The 20,776-nt window shown below is 48.6% G+C and overlaps 1 protein-coding gene across 6 annotated transcripts in view; it reads left to right on the top strand.

Moving 5' to 3' along the window:
• The window catches only part of GGT7 (gamma-glutamyltransferase 7), a 29,015-nt gene that overhangs the window by 3,731 nt on the left and 4,508 nt on the right, over positions 1 to 20,776 (top strand). For 2 of the 6 annotated variants that reach the window (XM_037982839.2, XM_073008116.1), the window contains exons 2-14: positions 5,852 to 6,087; positions 6,435 to 6,586; positions 8,150 to 8,279; positions 9,417 to 9,484; positions 9,697 to 9,770; positions 10,101 to 10,297; positions 12,873 to 12,960; positions 14,810 to 14,937; positions 15,114 to 15,202; positions 17,502 to 17,651; positions 17,768 to 17,885; positions 18,674 to 18,811; positions 19,976 to 20,075. In XM_037982839.2, coding sequence (XP_037838767.1) covers positions 5,852 to 6,087; positions 6,435 to 6,586; positions 8,150 to 8,279; positions 9,417 to 9,484; positions 9,697 to 9,770; positions 10,101 to 10,297; positions 12,873 to 12,960; positions 14,810 to 14,937; positions 15,114 to 15,202; positions 17,502 to 17,651; positions 17,768 to 17,885; positions 18,674 to 18,811; positions 19,976 to 20,075 — 1,668 coding nt within the window. Of the gene's footprint in view, positions 1 to 5,851; positions 6,088 to 6,434; positions 6,587 to 8,149; positions 8,280 to 9,416; positions 9,485 to 9,661; positions 9,771 to 10,100; positions 10,298 to 12,872; positions 12,961 to 14,809; positions 14,938 to 15,113; positions 15,203 to 17,501; positions 17,652 to 17,767; positions 17,886 to 18,673; positions 18,812 to 19,975; positions 20,076 to 20,776 lie in introns of all 6 variants that reach the window. The other 4 variants (XM_008021536.3, XM_008021528.3, XM_037982840.2 and 1 more) reach the window with 4 other exon arrangements.

Below are 20,776 nucleotides of genomic sequence, written 5' to 3'. Positions count from 1 at the left end.
AATCCTAGCATTTTGAGAGGCTGAGGTGGGCAGATTGCTTGAGCTCAGAAATTCAAAACCAGCCTGGGCAACATGGCGAAACCCTGTCTCTACAAAAAATACAAAAATTAGCCAGGCGTGGTGGTGCATGCCTGTAGTCCCAGCTACTCGGGAGGCTGAGGTGGGCAGATGGCTTGAGCCCTGAAGGTTGAGGCTACAGTGAGCTGAGATTATACCACTGCACTCTAGCCTGGGCAACAGAGTGAGGCACTGTCTCAAAATTATGTATACATATAAAATTTATATTATATATATTTATTTTTAGTTTAGTTTTTTAGTGATTCTCCCCTTAAGGGAGTAAACGACAAGCCAGGGATGACCCTAACTTCTAGCCAAGATCACTCTCCTAGACTCTGGACTTATATAATCAATTCTGTTCAGGATTATTTTGTCATAAACCCAGCTTAACTGAGCTACATCAAAAAAGAGAATTTTACTGGGTAGCACGACTGAAAAGTCCAGGGATATGGGTTTCAGGCATAGCTGGATTAAGGTACCTAAAAAGGAATGGACTTTTCTCCATCTTTTTCTCTGCCTTCTTTCGGTGGGCTTCATTGTCAGAAGGCCTCCCATTTTACTGGGGGCAAGATGCCCCCAGCAGCTACAGGCTTACATCCTATTAACTTAGCAACTTAAGTGTAATAGAAAGAGAGCCTTTCTCTTTCCCAATAGTTCCAGCAAAAGAAGAAAGTTTGGGTCTTATTGGCCTGAATTTTGTTCACATGCCTGTTACTGCACAGAGGTACCTGTTCTGATTGGTCAAGTCTGAATTATATACTTTGGTCAGGAATGAGGGAGTGGGCTGAGGAGAGAGAATGTTCCTTAAAAGAAAATTGAATAAGAAGTGGTATCTAAGCAGATACCAGGGATGAGCCCTGAAGGTAAAAATTAGATATCTACTAGGCCAACTGCCTCCAGACATCTTCTTCTGGTCTCCCACAAATTTATAATAACCAAAATTGAACTTGTCGTCTTTTCTCCCATCTTAATCTGGTTGCAAATTAATCTTTTCCCAGTATCCTGCTGTTGCTCTTCCCAATCAGTAAAATCAACACTATTATTGCCCTAGCTGTTCCACAGTGCACGTAGTAGGTACTCAGTAAATATTTTTATTGTATAAATGAATAACTTTATGATGGACTGGTGGAGTAGAGAGTCTTGAATAGCTATGATAGGGGCGTGTCACCTTTATCTCCCGGATTCTTATATCTGACTGGAGAAAACAAATTAAACCGTACGTAGGGCCGGGCACGGTGGCTCACGTCTGTAATGCCAGCACCTTGGGGGGCCAAGACGGGCGGATTGCTTGAGGCCAGGAGTTTGAGACCAGCCTGGCCAACATAGTGCAACCCCATCTCTACTAAAAATACAAAAATTAGCTGGGATGGTGGCGCATGCCTATAATCCCAGCTTCTTGGGAGGCTGAGGCATGAGAATTGCTTGAAGCCAAAGGTGGAGGTTGCAGTGAGCTGAAATTACACCACTGCATTCCAGCCTGGTAGGAAAACTATGTCTCATAAACAAAACAATAAGTACCAAGAAATAGCAACAAAAATTAGCTTGTAAGGTTGGTTTCTAAGGGTAGAAATGGCTCTTGATGCCACGTGGAGCAATGGGAAGGAGGCTTTCTAGTTACACAGACTCTTGTTTCTGCCACTTATTCATTTTATTTTATTTTATATTTTACTTTAAATTTTTTGAGACAGGGTTTCACCCTGTCACCCAGGCTGGAGGGCAGTGGTGTGATCATGGCTCACTGCAGCCTCAAACTCCCAGGCTCAAGTGATGCTCTTACCTCAGCCTTCCAAGTAGTTGGGACAACAGGTGCACACCACCATGCCTGGCTAATTTTAAAAAAAATTTTTGTAGAGTCTCACTATGTTGCCCAGGCTGGTCTTGAACACCTGGGCTCAAACAATCCTGCCACCTCGGCCTCCCAGTGTGCTGAGATTATAGACATGAGCCACCAAACCTGGCCCACTTACTCATTTTATGACCTGAGATGGGCAATATCACCTTTCTCGATCTTAGTTTTATCATCTGTAAAGTGGGGAGAGTGGGACCTATTTCATAAAGTCTTGGGAACACTTCAATGAGGGAATATATGTAAAATGCTTAATACGTAGTCAGCATCAATAAATATAAGTTCAAAACCCTTTCCTGCACTTCTTTTGAAACTTCTAATGCTGGGTGCAGTGGCTCACGCCTGTAATCCCAACACTTTGGGAGGTTGAGGCGGGAAGATTGTTTGAGCCCGGGAGTTCAAGAACAGCCTGGGAAACATAGCAAGACCTTGTCTCTATTAACAACAACAACAACAACAACAAAAGACGTTTCTAGGGGCCAAGGAGAGTTCTGTGCCCACAGTGGGTGTTTAACATCTGTTTGTTTGGATGAATTCCAGTTTTATTTATTTACAGACTCTTTGGTGCTGGTGTTGAGGGTTAGAGGCAAATATTATCAAGTGAGGGAGATTCTCAGAAGATAACCTTTTTTTGAAGGTAAAGTTTAAAAACAGCAGGGTGCGGTTGCTTATGCCTGTAATACTACCACTTTGGGAGGCCAAGACAGGCAGATCACCTGAGGTCAGGAGTTCAAGACCAGACTGGCCAACATGGTAAGACCTTGCCTCTACTAAAAATATAAAAAATTAACTAGGCATGGTGGCATGCACCTGTAACCCCAGCTACTCAGGAGACTGAGGCAGGACCTGGGAGGTGGAGGTTGCAGTGAGCTGAGATTGTGCCACTGCACTCCAGCCTGGGCGACAGAGAGACTGTCTCAAAAACAGACAAAAACAAAAGTTACATGTTCATGGTAAAAAAAAAAAAAAAAAAAAAGCAATAGTGAGGAAAAATAAAAAAGTCCCCTTTTCCATTCCTATCTCCCTGTAATTTTTCCTTTTCATTTCAAAATATAGATGTTAATTTTTTTTAGAGACAGGGTCTTTCTGTGTTGCCCAGCCTGGAGTGCAGTGGCTATTCATATTGCAATCATACTGCAGCTTTGAACTTCTGGGCTCTAAGTGATCCTCCTGCCTCAGCCTTCTGAATAGCTAGGCTTACAGGCATGCACGAGCACTCCTGGTTTATGTATTGATTTCTAAAAAGGAAATACATGTAAGTGGTAAAAATTTCAAACCAAAAATACTCCCACCCCATTTCATTCCCATCTTCAGTATCCTTCCCCAAGAGTAACTTCTGTAATCATAAACATTTGTTGCATATATCATCATTTTATCTATATATTTGGTTTCTTATTTACACAAAAGATGGGATTGTGGATCACGTAGGCCTTTAAACACCACAAGGAACTTGGATGTTTATTATGTTGGCATCAGTGAACCATGTATTTTAAACAGAACAATAAAATGGTCAGTTTTTAATATTATCACACAGACTTTTAAAAGGGTTATACTCCTAGTGCACAGTAGCAGGTACTAAAAAAATATTGAATGAATAAACTTTAAAAAACATATTGTGAATATAGCATAATAGTCAAGGTACCAGACTATTTCTTTACTGTTCACAAACACCTAGGACCTTTAGGCCATTTAGGGACCTAGGTTCACAGCTAATAACACTCAGAGAAGGGAGCTATGGGATGGAAGAGGGTCTCAGCCCTGGCCACAATGGAAAAGGAATAGAAATAAGTTGGAGTGAGTACCTATAGTGCACTGGGTGCACATCACCTTATGGAATCCTTGTACCCCTATCCCACCAGTTAGGGATTAGCTCCATTACTAGAATGAGGAAGGTGAGGTGCATGACTTGAGTGACTTGTCCATAGCCACCAGCAAGTAGTGGGCTTTCAGTTCTCTCCTACCTCCACTCCTATCATTCTCCAGTCTGTCTCCAAACAGTAGCCAGAGGGATCTTTTTAAAACACAAAACAGGCTGGGCGCGGTGGCTCTTGCCTGTAATCCCAGCACTTTGGGAGGCCGAGGTGAGTGGATCACTTGAGGTCAGGAGTTTGAGACCAGCCTGGGCAACGTGGCGAAATCCCATCTCTACAAAAAATACAAAAATTAGCTGGGTGTGGTGGGCACGCCTGTAGTCTCAGCTGCTCAGGAGTCTGAGCTGAGGTGGGAGGATGGCTTGAGCCTGGGAGGCAGAGGTTGCAGTGAGCTGAGATGGTGCCACTGCACTCCAGCTGGGGCAACAGAGCCAAACCCTGTCTCAAACAACAACAAAATGCAGAACAGATGGTTTTACATTCTTGCTTAAAACTCTCTAGTAGTGGGCTGGGTGCAGTGGCTCACACCTGTAATCCTAGCACTTTGGGAGACTGAGGCGGGTAGATCACCTGGGGTCAGGAGTTCGAGACCAGCCTGACCAACATGCTGAAACCCTGTTTCTACTAAAAATACAAAATTACTCAGGCGTGGTGGCATGTGCCTGTAATCATAGCTATTTGAGAGGCTGAGGCAAGAGAGTTGCTTGAACCCAGGAAGTGGAGGTTGCAGTGAGCCAGGATTGTGCCATTGCACTCCGGCCTGGGTAACAAGAGCAAAACTCCTTCTCAAAAACAAACAAAAATAGCCTCTCTAGTAGTGACCTCCCATAATCCTTAGGGTAAAACCCAAGCTTTTCCCCAGGCTGGTAGAGCCTCACATATCTTCTTCCTTTTTTTTTTTCTTTTCTTTTGAGACAGAGTCTCACTCTGTCACCCAGGTTGGAGTGGAGTGGCACAATCTCAGCTCACTGCAAGCTCCACCTCGTGGGTTCAAGTGACTGTTGTGTCTCAGCCTCCCAAGTAGCTGGAATTACAGGCACACATCACCATGCCCAGCTAATTTTTGTATTTTTAGTAGAGCCGGGGTTTCACCGTGTTGGCTAGGCTGGTCTCAAACTCCTGACCTCAAGTGATCCACTCGCTTCGGCCTCCCAAAGTGCTGGCATTACAGGAGTGAATCACTGCACTCAGCATGTATCTGGCCTAGCTTCCACCCTTACTACTCTTTCCCCATGCCTGCTACACCAGAGCCGCCCAGGCCTTGGTTATTTTTTTTCTAATGTACCAAGCTCATTCCCACCTTAGGGCCTTTGCATCTGCTATTCCCTCTTTCCAGAACATTCCACATTCCTTGTTCTACATTATAGATGGCTCCTTCTCATCCCTGTTTTCAGCTTAAAAGTCACTTCCTGAGGGGCCTTCCATGATTTCTGCAGCTAAGGAATCCTCCCTCCCCTACCACCCACCATTATTCTGTCATTTCCTCCTTTTTCTTCATAGCACCTGCCACAACTTTTAATTATAGACTCCTTTGCTTATTGGCTTTTTCTTCCAGGGCTCTATGAACCACATGAGAGCAGGAACTATCTGTTCCCTTCCCCTGGCACCTAACATAGGGCTCTCCATATTTAAGGAATGAGTGAACGGATAACTGAAGTAAGGTTGGAAGGGAGGGTCCCTCTACTCTGTTTTTGTAGCTGCCTCCTTGCACAGAAGCTGAGCCCCAACTGGGGCAGGATCCGATTTCCAGGGAGGGCTGGAACCCCCACCCCACCCCCCAGGAAGTGTTCTCAGCCCTGGGCCCTGGGTGCCAGGAAATTTGGCCTAGGTATCAGGGAGGGGCACGAATCCAGCCTCCCTGCTGCCCAGCTGGGAAGGTCCCTGTCTCTTCCCAGCCGGGCACTTTTGCCCCCGCCTGTCCTGGGGTGCATGCAAAGATGAGGAAAGGTGAGTAGTGCTAGCCAGTGGGGGGGTTGTGTGACAGGGGCAGGGCAGAGAAAGCGCTGAATGGTTCCGCCTGGAGGGTGGGCAGGGCCAGGTAGGAGGTGCCCAGACAGACCTGGCTGCCTGCCTGCAGACCCGGACTCCTTCCTGAAGTCAGCACGGCTGCAGCGGCTGCCATCGTCGTCCTCGGAGATGGGCAGCCAAGACGGGTCGCCGCTACGGGAGACGCGCAAAGACCCCTTCTCTGCGGCAGCAGCCGAGTGCTCCTGCCGCCAGGACGGGCTCACGGTCATCGTCACGGCCTGTCTCACCTTCGCCACAGGTGTCACCGTGGCGCTGGTCATGCAGATCTACTTTGGGGACCCCCAGGTGAGGGGGACAAATGGGGAGCGGGAAGGAACTGGGGAGGAGGGAGTGGGGTAATGTTCCCAGGAACCGTGGAAACTGGGGAATGGCTGAGTGGTGGAAGGGGACAGAGGGTGGTGACTTGGGGGAGAGGAAGGTCCCAAAGGGAGGAACTCCAGGGCGTGAGAGGGACAGAACAAGGAAGGGGCTCGATCTATTAGAAGGCACTTGGGGTAATGAGGGCAGAGTCAAGGCAACAAGAGGGTAGGGCATCGACCTTCATCCCCCCCTAGAGTTCTGGGGCTAGTGGAGGTGCCCTAGGGAGGCGGACAGCTCCTCCTGCCCCTACCAAGTCCTATCTCCCCTCCCAGATCTTCCAGCAGGGTGCCGTGGTGACCGATGCTGCCCGATGCACTTCACTGGGCATCGAGGTGCTCAGTAAACAGGGATCTTCTGTGGATGCAGCGGTGGCAGCAGCCTTGTGTTTGGGGATCGTGGCTCCCCACAGTTCTGGCCTGGGCGGGTAAGGAGCAGTGGAGGTCGGGGTCCCCCAGGCCTGTTGCTTGCCTCCTGGTCTGCAGGCCTCATGTGGAGCACTCCTAACTTAGGGAGAGTGGCAGTTGGGCCCCAACTCCTTGCATTTTTTCTTTCTACACCAAATTTCACGCCCTTCTCCCTGGATGGAGTCAGAAGAGCAAAGCTACCTTATGGAAAACCTGGAAGTGTTTTGAGAAGCTTTTTTTTTTAAACTGGAAAAAGAAATTTGTAAACCATAAATTAAGGTGCACAGGTGGAGGTATACTGTCATCACTTAAGGCAGAGATATTTAAACTCTTAGGATCATGCATCCCTATGGGTCTGATGGAAAGCCTTGGACCCGCTGTCTTCCAAAAATACGCCCCACGCTAAGAACCTTTTTTTTTTTTTTTTTTTTTTTTGAGACGGAGTCTTGCTCTGTCGCCCAGGGTGGAGTGCAGTGGCCAGATCTCAGCTCACTGCAAGCTCCGCCTCCCAGGTTTACGCCATTCTCCTGCCTCAGCCTCCTGAGTAGCTGGGACTACAGGCACCCGCCACTACGCCTGGCTAGTTTTTTGTATTTTTAGTAAAGACGGGGTTTCACCGTGTTAGCCAGGATGGTCTCGATCTCCTGACCTCGTGATCCACCCGTCTCGGCCTCCCAAAGTGCTGGGATTACAGGCTTGAGCCACCGTGCCCGGCCAGAACTCTTAAAACAGAAGTTGCAAACTGGCCACCCATGGACAACACCCAGCACACAGACTGGTTTGGTTTAGACACTGAACTGTCTTAAAATTTTGTTTGCTCTTGTTAAAAAGTTAAGAATTTTCATAAAAATCCAGATTTCCAACATTTCTTGAATAATCAGGAAATTCGATAACAAGTTGGGCCCACATTCTCACATGGCTGAAGTTATCTGGAGTGGAATAGAAGCTGCTTCCCATAATGGGGCATGCGCTGTCTGGTTTGCCATAGTTTCTACCACTTCCTCCTGTTTCTCTGTCCTGCTTGCCTTATTTTGTCATTTGGCTGTGGGCATTTAAGTTTGCAGCCCCCATCTTAGAAGTAAATAAGCCACAGAAAAGGAACAAGCTGACAGAGTTCCTATCTTGGCTCCTGTAAGATCAGGTCTCCAAGCCTTACCAAAGAAATTCCTCTTTTGGTTTTGCATGTTCTATCCTTACATAATCCAGTCCTGGAGGAGGGGCAAGGGACACACCAAGTAGACAGGTGCAGGAAGCTGGCAGGGGTCCAGTTCTGGTCAGGGTGGGGGCATGGGGCAGAACATCCTGTTCTCCCTGTCTCTGGGCTTTTCCTAATCAGGGATTAAAGTCTCCAGTGACAGGGTAGAAGAAGTCCATGGACCCTGGGTCTCCAACCCTCTTGGTTTCACTCCCATCCTCTTAGGGTGGCTGAGTCTATGAATTATGCTGGGAGGGGGCTCAGACACCTGACCCCAAATGACAAACTGAGCCTACATCTGTCATCACTGGTGGTGGAGGGGTGGCATGTTAATTGTACAGAGAGGTAGCATGTTATCATCACACTTCCCCTTCTGTGTCTCTCCCAGTGGGGGCGTGATGCTGGTACATGACATCCGACGAAATGAGAGCCACATAATTGATTTCCGGGAGTCCGCACCAGGGGCCCTCAGGGAAGAGACCCTGCAAAGATCCTGGGAGACCAAGGTGGGGACCCTGGTGAGAAGAGAGAGTTCAGGGGAGTCTCTTCATTGCCCTTCTGCTAACCCAAGCATTAATTTGCTAAGTATTTACTAGGGGAGTGGAAAAAAAGAGTTGAGCAGGATTCTCTTAGGCTATGAGAGAGACAGGCAGCCCCCAAAATAAAATAATGAACTAGAAAATTTGGCTGGTTCATTACAGGTAATACTGCAACACCATACTTCTCTGGCAGTCTTACCTATCTGGCACATAGGAAGAAAAAAGACTACTGAGTACCCCAAAATGTCACAAAGTTGATGCAATAAAACTCACACATCTCACTCTGAGCTAGTTGACTGTAACTTTCCCAGCCCCTGACATATTGAAAGATTAGAGGGGAACTGCTAGAGGCAAACCAACTGTCTGCTAAGAGAAAAAGAAGAAATCAAATAACTTGGAAAAATCGGTACTTAGTGCAGTGGCAAAAGCCAAACACACCCCTGAGCCTTCAGATCTCAGAGTAAGGGTGGTGTGAAACTGAATAGGTTAAATGAAGGTCCCTTGTCCACCATTTTAAAAGGCAGGGTTGCCTGGGCACAGTGGCTCACACCTGTTATCCCAACACTCTGGGAAGCCAAGGCAGGAGGATTGCTTGAGGCCAGGAATTTGAGACCAGCCTGAGCAACATAGTGAGACTTTGTCTCTACAAAAAATGTTTTGAAATGAGCCAGACATGGTAGCATGCGCCAAGGATCGCTTGACTTGAGCCCAGGAGTTGGAGGCCACAGTGAGCCTGCCACTGTACTCCACGCCACTATACTCCAGCCTGGGTAACAGGAAAAAAAAAAAAAAAAAAAAAAGGGCAGGGGTTGGTGAAATCCAATGTAGACAAGTGGCTGTCTAAACTGATTATGTCCTGGGTCGTGAAAGGTTTTGCTTAATTTATAAATCCCTCAACTATGGCAGCTAAAAGAGGCCTTTCTGCATTTGCCGATAGGAAGTCAGGGAGATGGGAGGGGTGCCTGCTTGGGAAAGCTTGTCCCTCCCCTGGGATACTTGGCCTGTGTCTCTCCCCTGTGCCAGCCATCCCTGGCTTGGGGCTCTGCGGAGTTCAGCCCAGCACCCCCCTTCCAGTGACCTGGTCTCCTCTCTCCCTCGCCTGCCCGCCTTGCCCAGCCTGGGCTCTTGGTGGGGGTTCCTGGAATGGTGAAGGGGCTACATGAAGCTCACCAGCTGTATGGCAGGTAACAACCCTCCCCCTGGGGACCAGGGACCCCCATTTGCATCTCTCCTTGGGTGGCCTTCTCCTACTTCCCTGGATTCTTCCTTTCCAAACTCCCCTTCCTAATATCCCCTTCCCTTGCCAGGACTCTCCTTCCCAGGAACCCCCCTCCCCCCAGGACCCCTCCTCCTTCCCCCAGGACCTCCTCCACCCCCTGCTCTCCGGCCCCCCCAGGCTGCCATGGTCCCAAGTCCTGGCCTTCGCAGCAGCTGTGGCCCAAGACGGATTCAACGTGACTCATGATCTAGGTCAGTGGGGCCTGGGGATTTGGGAGAGACATGAGGTTGACGGAGAGGGGTAGAATCTTTGAGATTTGGGGCCCAAGCCAGAGAGGCCCTCTCTTCCAGTTTGCTCCTCAGACCCCCTCCCCACCTTATCCCACCCTCACCTGGAGGCGACCTCAGACGAGGGGGTCTGGGAAGGGCCCTGAGACATCCCTGCCTCACACTTAACAGCCTCCTGGGGGGTCGGGGCACTTAGGGTGGGCCACTCAGCTCCCATCTACCCCACCTATTGCGCGTCTCATCTGGTCCAGTCCTGGCGCCCCGCCCTGCCCAGCCTCCCGTCCCTGCCTCTAGCCCGTGCCCTGGCTGAACAGCTGCCACCCAACATGTCCGAGCGCTTCCGGGAGACATTCCTGCCATCGGGCCGCCCGCCACTACCTGGCTCACTGCTGCATCGGCCCGACCTGGCTGAGGTGCTGGATGTACTTGGCACCTCTGGCCCGGCCGCCTTCTATGCGGGCAGCAACCTCACACTGGAGATGGTGGCGGAGGTGAGTGCTCATGTTGTGCGGGTGGGGGCATGCCCCAAGGTCCCTATTGCAGGACATCCTTGTCTGCATTTTTTCCTTCCTTCCTTCCCTCCCTCCTTTTCTTTCTATATTATTTACTGTGGATGATGTTCATTTGAAATTTTAGAATAGTCAAAACTAACCTCTAGTGACAGAAATCAGATCAGTGGTTGGTGGGGCTGGGAGGAGTTGACTGGGATATGACATGAAAAACCTCCTGGGATGATAGAAGTGGTTTTTGTTTTTGTTTTTTTTTTCCTGAGACGGAGTCCTGCTCTGTCACCCAAGCTGGAGTGCAGTGGTGCGATCTTGGCTCACTGCAACCTCTGCCTCCCAGGTTCAAGTGATTCTTCTGCTTTAGCCTCCTGAGTAACTGGGATTACAGGTGTGCACCACCACGCCCAGCTAATTTTGTATTTTTAGTAGAGATGAGGTTTCACCATGTTGGCCAGGCTGGTCTCGAACTCCTGACCTCAAGTGATCCACCTGCCTCAACCTCCCAAAGTGCTGGGATTACAGGTGTGAGCCCCCGTGCCTAGCCAGAAGTATTCTGTCTTGATTCAGAGTTACCTTTGGGCTTCTCAGGGGTGATGCCAACCTGTGCAGGGGCTTGTCATGTCCCTCCCAGGCCTGGTGGAGACCCAGTATCGGCCTCAGCTTCCCTAAGCTCACAATCCTTCCCTGCTCTTGGGTTTTCTAGGGACTGAGGGAAGCACCTCTTTCATTGTTGACTATCAAGACTGGGAAGATTGACACAGAAAGTTACCATCCAATCCCAAAGAGTCCCAGTCTCAGGCAGTAACAGGTGTGAGAACTGTCATTAATAGTGCAAAACTCCTAATGGAAAATTATGTTCATGATAAGGATGCATAGACTAACTCAGTGGTTCTCTCATCTGAGCCATGGGGATGATTCAATCTGTCTCTGCCATACAGTTGTGGGAATTAAATAGGTCTGTTATTCATTCAACATTCACAGAGTGCCTGCTCTGTGCCAGGCCCTATGCTGGGCACTGGATGTGGTGATAGACTCAAACAGACTTAACTTGAAAGTCCAGGAGATTACTGGCTTAGATTCTTCTGTGTCCAGATTATCAATCCACTGTGTTAGGATTTGCTCTCCCTCTTTCTCTCTCAACTCTACTTTCGTTTGTTTGGATTCACGCTCAGATCCTTTCCACCTGCTCCCCATCAGCCCATATCAGACCATCCTTCCAGCAAGCTATCCCAGAGAAAGAGCATTTCTCCTTCCCAGTAGTTCCAGCAAAAACCTCCAGACTGTGTCTTATTGGCTCATCATAGGTCTCATGACTATTCCCAAATCAATCACTGTGGCACAGAAGGGAATGCCCCAATTGGCCAGGCCTGGGTTGTGTGCCCTTTCCTGGAGGTGGCAAAGGGAATGCAGGAGATTGTAACAAAGACCATCAGATCTTTGACAAAAAGAAACCCACAGTTGAATTTATTAACTTGCCAGAAAAAGGAACTCAAGAATTCAAATGGGCCAGGCATGGTAGCTCATGCCTGTAATCCCAGCACTTTGGGAGGCCAAGATGGGTGGATCACTTGAGCTCAGGAGTTTGAGACCAGCTTGGCCAACATAGTGAGACCTCATCTCTACAAAACATACAAACATTAGCCAGGTTTGGCTATAGTTTGGCTATAGTGGCATGTGCCTATAGTCCCAGCTACTCAGGAGTCTGAGGCAGGAGGATCATCTGAGCCTAGGAAGGTTGAGGCTACAGTGAGCCATGATCATGCCACTGCATTCCAGCCTGGGCAACAGAATGAGACCCTGCCTCAAAAAAAAAAAAAAAAAAAAAAAAAAAAAGTCAATGTGTAATTCGCTGAAGATAGATAACTCAAGGGTTTCAAGTACTACTAAGCACAAAAAAAGAAAGGATTCAGAGTGGTTATGCTAATTTAGGGTTGACAGTCAGCACACTGGATAGGATGGAATGAGCCCATTGGTTTGTACCAGATTGGTTCATTGGTCAATAATGACTGCTTGGTTATGTCCAATAAGGGTCAGTCCTTCCAGGATCACTCGAAGTCATGGTTTTCTAGTGGCTTTAGTTGGTTATGGTGAGATGCAGCATTCAGTTTTGATATCTCCTAGGCAAGTGTGCCATAAGTGGAAAATCTTCCTTTTCCACAGGCAGAGAGAGCAGCAGGTACAAAGACACAAAGGCATGAGTTCAGGAACTTCAGGTCACTCTGCAGTTGCATAGAACTCACTGGGGAACAGCAGGACATGAGGTGGGAGGTGTAGGCCAGGACCAGATCACAAAAGGTCTTGAATGGCAAGTTAAAGAGGTCATTCATGGAATGTACCCAGTATAATGCCTGACACATCATAGGTGCTCAATGTTAGTGCTTTTCCCCCTTCCTTTTTCCTCAGGTATCTAAGGATAATGGGGTCTCTAAAGGCCATGATGGGAGTTGCAGAAGGCACAGAAGTTATAAACAGCTGACCTGTCTGTGATCCAAACATGTATTATAGGCCAAAACCACATGTCACAGTTGTGGAGGTCATTCTCTCATTCTCTCCCCTCCAGGCTCAGCATGCAGGGGGTGTCATAACCGAAGAGGACTTCAGCAATTACAGCGCCCTTGTGGAGAAGCCTGTGTGTGGCGTGTACAGAGGTGACCTCTCCCCCAGCTCCCAGGGTCCCCACTCAGGAGAAGCCTCCCAGTCCATGGCCACATCGTTTTGGCCTAGAGACTCCTCTCCATTTCACAGGAGAGAAACTAAGGCAGTGAACTGCCTGGGCAGCCAACTGTGAAGCAAGCCAGAGCCAGCCCACCTTCTGAAAAGTAGCTGTGGGGTCAGTTACCCCAAGTATTTAGGATATTGGGGGGTGGACCTGGTCAAAAGGTCCGACCTGGAAGTTGGGGTTCTGGCCATAGGTTTTCTTGATTTGGGTTCTGTGTTGCCCCCACCCTCTCCCCAGCAGCACTGTCAAAGTCCATCCAAGCTTCACCGTAGAACAAACCTTCAAGACAGTCATAGACCCAGCTCCTCATTGTGCCAAAAGGAAATTGAGGCTGGAGGAGAGAATAGAACTTAACTGGCCAAACTCAAGAAAACCAACAGGGAATCCAGAAAACGAAGCTTATGATATGGGTGGGGTCCATGTTTGCTGAACCCAAGGTGGCAGGTGCTGGATTTCTCAGAAGATTCTCAGGTTCTTTCCCTTATAGGAGAGCCAGATCACATCAAGCCCCAGGCAAGGTTTTCTCTGAGTTCAACTTTCCAGGCCTCAATCTCCAACCTGATTCCTCTGCCAGAGGCAGTGGAATATGAAGCAATGGAAAGAGCATATCAGCTGGGTGCAGTGGCTCAGGCCGGTAACTCCAGCACATTGTGTTGCTGAGGCAGGAGGATCACTTAAGCCCAGGAGATCATGACCAGCCTGGGCAACATAGTGAGACATGGTCTCTATAAAAAATTTAAAAATTACCCAGGCGTCGTGGTGTGCCTGTAGTCCTAGCTACTCAGGAGGTTGAGATGGGAGGACTGCCTAAGCCTGGGAGGTCAAGGCTACAGTAAACATGATTGTGCCACTGCACTATAGCTTGGGTGACAGAGTGAGACCATTATCTCACACACACACACATAAATAAAAAGAAAAAAGGAACAAGCATAGCATTGGAGCTAGGAAGACCTGGGTTTGAGTACCAACTGTGCCATTTGCCTTGAACAAGCTGCTTCCCACTCTGAGCCTTGGTTCCTTCCTTAAAATGGAAATAATATTAGTGCCTACATCTTAGAATGCCCATGAGGATTTGATGAGATGATGTAGGAAGTCGCCCTGATCAGAGCACGCACTGAATGTGGATTTTCCATTTCCCCTTCCCAGCCTGGGTTGTCTCAACAATGCTAGTACCTTAAGTGCTCTGGATTCCCCTTGTCTCTCTGTACCACAGTTTCTGGACCTATCAAATATGTGTGATAACAGTAGCCACCATGAGGACTAAATGAATTAATTAATGTTAGTGTTATGCATCAGCTATTCCTTTGATGTCCAAACATCTAGTAACAGAATAGGAAGAGAAAGTTGTTGCTGCCAAGAGGTTTGGGGCTGGATGAGACCATCAGGAGTCATGGATAGTATCCTGGCCTATGGGAGAGCTAAAAGGAGACACATGACAGGCCAGGAATATAGACATCTGGTCACTTGTTTCTGCTCTGCTCTGCTGATAGCCTGCAGTGTGACTCTGGGCAAGCCACAGCCCTCTTGAGGCTTAGTTTTCCCAAATGGCAGAGGAAACTGAAGACCAGTGTTCTGAGTTCAAGTCCTGGCCCTGCCTTTGACTTGCCATGTGAACCTGAATGGGTCTCTTTGCCTCTCAGTGCTTCAGTTTCCCCATCTGGCAAGGGGGTTCAGCGCAGTAGTCTCAGTGTGTGTGATGGTGGGATGTGGAAATGGGATGTGGGATGTGAAGGTGCCTTGACCCCTACCCTGCCATCAGTCACTTCCTGTCCTTTCAGGCCACCTGGTTCTTAGTCCCCCACCCCCGCACACGGGCCCTGCCCTCATCAGTGCTCTCAACATCCTGGAGGGCTTCAATCTCACCAGCCTGGTATCCCGAGAACAGGCTCTTCACTGGGTGGCAGAGGTAAGACTGACCCCTCTGCCTTTCCCTGGATTTAGGGATATTAGGAGTGGGGAGATTGGGTACTGCCATAGGGCAGGACTAAATCACCTCCAAGTTTTCTCACACACGAAAATCCACTGGGTGTGGGTGCTGGGAGGGGTCTGGCAGCCTCTTCCATATCCCCTCTGTATTTTCAGACCCTGAAGATTGCGTTAGCCCTGGCCAGCAGACTGGGAGATCCCATCTATGATTCTACCATCACTGAGAGCATGGATGACATGCTCAGGTGGGTCTTGGGCAGGACCTGGGGACTGCAGAGGCAGTGGTGGGTGTGGGGAAAGGGTCAGTTGAAAAGCAGCTGGTGTAGCAATAAAGGCCTGAAATCCTAAGTCAATTTCAGCTCAACTCCAACTCACAACATGACACTGGGTGCCTCTCCGTACACCTCACCTTTCCTATCAGCACAGTGAGTTGGCCTACTTCATGTGGCTCTTAAATTTTTTTGAGGCTAGCATAGCACCTATAGGAGTCCATCTGCTCCTCCTTTTGAGTAGGAAAAGAAAGCTCAATACCAAACAAAGGCTGGGTGCAGAGGCTCACACCTGTAATCCCAGTACTTTGGGAGGCCAAGGCGGAGGGATCACCTGAGGTCAGGAGTTTGAGACCAGCCTGACCAACATAGTGAAACCCTGTCTCTACTACAAAAATTAGCCGGGTGTGGTGGCCCATGCCTGTAGTCCCAGCTACTTGGGAGGCTGAGGCAGGAGAATCACTTGAACCTGGGAAGCAGAGGTTGCAGTGAGCCGAGACCATGCCACTGCACTCCAGCCTAGGTGACAGAGTGAGACTTTGTTTCCAAAAAAAAAAAAAACCAGTCTCCAAGCAAATACTGAAGGTGGTGGGAATACAGCTTCATTAGCAACATAACATAATAGTAGGTTGTGGGCTCTTGTGAGACTGCCTACATTCAAATTCCAGCTTTACCCTTCGCTAGCTGTGCAGCCTTGGGCAAGTAATTTAAACTCTCTAAATCTCAGTTTCTACAAGGGGGCTTGACAATGATGGTATCAAACTTGTGAGGTTGTGGTGAGGACTAAACAAAATCATACATGTAAAGCTTTTTTTGGTTGAAAATTAGATAACTGTCTTCAAGTAATTTTTGGTAACTTATTCTCTAATCTACTATGGAGAACCCAACACATAGTTGTTAGGTAAGAAACCCTCAGTTGAATTTTTTTTTTTTTTTTTTTTTAAGACGGAGTCTTGCTGTGTCACCCAGGCTGGAGTGCAGGGGCATGATCTCGGCTCACTGCAACCTCCGCCTCCTGAGTTCAAGCAATTCTCCTGCCTCAGCCTCCTGCCTCAGTTGAATTTATAAAAGTCTGGAGCATTACATGTTGTTTCTAAGATCAATGCAAACTTTGCTCTAAAACACACACACATATGCCTATATGAAATCTATTCAACCAGTTCATCAGTAAATAGTTATTGAGCACTTACTCTGTGCCTTGGGAAAAAATTATAATAGAAAGTAAAGATCCTGGCTGGATGTGGTGGCTCACACCTGTAATCCCAGCACTTTGGGAGGCCGAGGTGAGTGGATCAGTTGAGGTCAGGAGTTCAAGACCAGCCTGGCCAACATGGCGAAACCCTGTCTCTACTAAAAATACCAACAAAAATTAAGCGGGTGTGGTGGCAGGTGCCTGTAATACCAGGTATTTGGGTGGCTGAGGCAGGAGAATCACTTGAACCTGGGAAGCAGAGGTTGCAGTGAGCTGAGATAGCACCACTGCGCTCCAGCCTGGGTAACAGCAAAAGTCTGTCTCATTAAAAAAAAAAAAAAAGATCCTCATATACAAAATCCTCCCCCAACTAAACTCCTAATAAAACTTTAGACTACAAACATTAGTCTAAATGAATCTAGTTTGTTAATTCAAAACAAATATTTTCTGATCATCCATTATACACCAGGCACTTTTATAGAAAGGATTAAGAAGTCAGATAACTAAAAGGCTCTTGATTTAAACATTAAATAAATTAAAAGTTGGTTCCAGAAAAGAATCTAAATAATACCTAAATAAAGTCATTCAACAGCTATTTTCTGGGTATTTCTTTTTTTTTTTTTTTTTTTTTTGAGACGGAGTCTGGCTCTGTCGCCCAGGCTGGAGTGCAGTGGCCGGATCTCAGCTCACTGCAAGCTCCGCTTCCCGGGTTTACATCATTCTCCTGCCTCAGCCTCCCAAGTAGCTGGGACTACAGGCGCCCGCCACCTCGCCCGGCTAGTTTTTTGTATTTTTAGTAGAGACGGGGTTTCACCGGGTTAGCCAGGATGGTCTCGATCTCCTGACCTCGTGATCCACCTGTCTCAGCCTCCCAAAGTGCTGGGATTACAGGCTTGAGCCACCGCACCCGGCCTCTCTGGGTATTTCTTATGTGCAATTAATGAGCTTCTGCACTCATAGTTCTAGCAGTCCAGTGAGGGAGGTAGATTTCATCAAATAATTACACAAACACCACAAAAGTGAGGTAGGTGAGGTGTATAGAGAGCCTGTTGTTTGCTCATCTCCCACCCCTTGTCTTTTCAGCAAGGTGGAGGCCGCCTACCTCCGGGGCCATATCAATGACTCCCAGGCAGCCCCTGCCCCACTCCTGCCTGTCTATGAACTAGACGGAGCGCCCACGGCTGCCCAGGTGCTGATCATGGGACCTGATGACTTCATTGTGGCCATGGTTAGGTATGCCAGCTCAGACTCAGAACCTGGAACAAGGGATCCTCTGAACCAAGAGAGGGTGGGGGCTGGGTAGAGGTGAAGATGGGCCAGGGCTCACCCGACTCCACCTCGGCCCCCAGCTCCCTGAACCAGCCCTTTGGCAGCGGTCTTATCACCCCCTCGGGGATCCTGCTCAACAGCCAGATGCTAGACTTCTCCTGGCCCAACCGGACAGCTAACCACTCTGCACCCAGCCTGGTAAGATTTGCTTCCCCACTTCCCTGGGGATCCTAAGGCCTATAGGTAGGAGGTGCAGTGGCATGGCTGCCCCTTTCTCCCTACTTTGTCCAGAATCTTCTAGTATAAGGAAGCCTAAAGAAGAAGTTCACCTCATCCCTAGCCCTGCTAAGTCTGGGACATGGAGCCTGGTGGGTCTGAAGAACTCTTGTCCCATTCTGTCACTGTCTTAACTGTGTGACCTCGTGAAGATCTTGCCCTCTCTGGGCAATTTCTTCACCTGTAGAATGAGGGTTTTGGCTCCGATTTGATGTTTTGGGCACTTTCCAGCACTAGTGGTCTGTGACGATGTGAGCTTGAGCTGATGGGGCTCAGCCCTATGTCTAGGCACCAAAGAGGGACCCAAGGAGGAAGGATTTAATAATTTTTATCCAGTTAAAAGCTCTCTTACGCCCCATAGTCTGGGGTCCCAGCAGGGCAAATACATATAGAGATGATCAGGGTGGGGTTATCCTGTTCTTCCCCATTGCCATCTTTCTTGGCTTGGTCCTTTCTCCTGTGACTCATGGCAGCCTCATAGCTCAGTGGATCCACTTATACCCCATCCACCCCACCCATCCAGGCACCCTACCCATTTCACAGACAGCAAACTGTTGTCTGGGAAGGGACCAGTCTCCCAGGAAAACTGGGCCTGTGGAAGATGTGGAAGATGTGGAAGAGGGAGAGCAGTTGGAAGGGTTGTGGAGTGGCACTTTCCCGGTCTTGTCCTACCCCACCTCCCCCTTGTGGTCTCTGTCCTCTAACAACAGGAGAACTCAGTGCAGCCAGGGAAGCGGCCACTCTCTTTCCTGCTGCCCACAGTGGTCCGACCCGCAGAGGGGCTCTGTGGAACCTACCTCGCTCTGGGGGCCAATGGAGCTGCCCGGGGCCTCAGCGGCCTGACCCAGGTGAGGTTTATGCCATGGTTGGCCTTTTTCAGCCAGGAGCCAAACTGTGGCCTAGACTGCAGATGCCTGTCGTATCTGTGACTTGTTTCCATTCCTCATGCAGCAAACATGGGTTGAGGCTGCTTTGTGCCAGGTGCATCCTGGGCAATGTGGACACAGGCTGCTCTGAGTTTCTTAGTGAAAATGGAACTCCAATGCTTCCTGTCTTTCCCGGTTGCAGGGGAAATGGCAGGGTCAGTAGATTGAAAAGTGGGGTTAGCATCTGGGTGGCCTAGGTTCTGTTAACCTTAAGTCCCATTACACCTCTACCCAGCATCTGAATAGACAACCAGGCCTTTTTAGGGTGGGATTTTGAAAGGAAGGGCCTGCTTCTCTCCAGAACATCTCAGAATGGCTCCTTGAATGTCTTGAGAACCTGATATATATGCTAGGCACCTATTCTGGTAGGTGGTGAGTTAACAATCTTGAGTTCTGGAATCAGACACGCCTGGGTTCCAGCCCGTGTTACCAATTTGTAACCATGTGATGCTGGAACATTCACTTAACAGCTCTGAACCTCAGTCTCCTCATCTTTAAAATGGAAGTAATAACATAGCTAACATTTAAAGAGTTCGTACTAAGTCCTGGGCACTGTGTTATGTGTGTTAACCATTTTAACCTTCCCAGTTCTGGGGAGAATCCTTATTTCTATTTTATAGATAAGGAAACCAAAGCCCAGAGAGGTTAAGACATTAGGTCAAATACTCAGCTAGAAAGAGTGGGGAGGCAGTTTGGTTCCAGAGCCTATGCACACTCCTAACCACTAAGTTAAAGGCACCCAGATTGTGCCCTAGACCACCCCTAGCTATTAACCTTGCCCTATCCAGAGAGAAAAAAAGGGAGCCCTGGGCTAGATTAAGGAGACTTGGGTCTAGTGGTATATCTTCCCTGGCTTCCTCTAAACTCTGGCATAAGTCATTTCCCTTGCTGGCCTTCACTTTCCCTCTCTGTGAAATGGGAACAGTCATCACAGGCCTGCCTGTCTTCCAGGGCTGTTAGGAGGCTCACATGACACCCAGTATAAGAGTTCTCAAGAGTAAGGAGCCTGGACCAAGGGTGGGAGCTGAGGAATCCTGACCATCGCCCTGGGACAGCCCTGAGTTTTCTGTTCCTTGGCTACCACAGGTTCTGCTGAATGTCCTGACCTTGAACCGGAACCTGAGTGACAGCCTGGCCCGCGGCCGCCTGCACCCGGACCTGCAGTCCAACCTCCTGCAGGTGGACAGTGAGTGCAGAGGAGAGATCTTGTGGGGAGGGCACAGGGACTGGTAGAGAAAGGACTCCTCCCAAGGGTGCCCATGCCTCAACCAGCACCAACTGCCAGTGAAGTTTGGTTTTATTTGGCAAATTCCTATTGGAGCAGTGGACGATCTGGGGATTGGAACCAGTCTTGCCATTTCCTGGTTGTGTGGCCTTGGGAAATCCATGTCTCAACTCTGAGCCTCAGTTTTCTCATTTGTAAAATAAGACACAGTTGTTCATTCTTCAAACCTTCATTTACTCAACAGTTTGTATTGAACACCTACTGTTTTCTAGGCATCATCCTAGGTGTTGGGGATACTGCATTTACAGGCAAACAGGAAAATAAGTCATCAAAGAAATATGAGACAAATAAGTGCTCTGCCAACAGTCAGAGCAGGGTGACACAATAGGACTGATTCAATGATCAAGGAAGACTTCTCTTTGGTGATATTTAAGCTGAGATCTAAAGAGAGAAAGAAACTGGGTGCAGTGGCTCAGACCTATAATCCCAGGCTGAGGTGGGAGGATCGCTTGAGGCCAGGAGTTCAAGAGCAGCCTGGGTAACATAGTGAGACCCCCATCTCTATAAAATTTTTAAATTAGCCAGGCATGGTGCATGCCTGTGCTTCTAGCTACTTGGGAGGCTGAGGCAGGAGAATTGCCTGAACCAGGGAGGCAGAGGTT

Source organism: Chlorocebus sabaeus, chromosome 2 (assembly GCF_047675955.1).
Source record: "Chlorocebus sabaeus isolate Y175 chromosome 2, mChlSab1.0.hap1, whole genome shotgun sequence".
In the NCBI taxonomy this organism is placed as follows: domain Eukaryota; kingdom Metazoa; phylum Chordata; class Mammalia; order Primates; family Cercopithecidae; genus Chlorocebus; species Chlorocebus sabaeus.
Note: the sequence above shows the minus strand (reverse complement) of the source record. Positions and strands in the feature narration are given on the sequence as shown.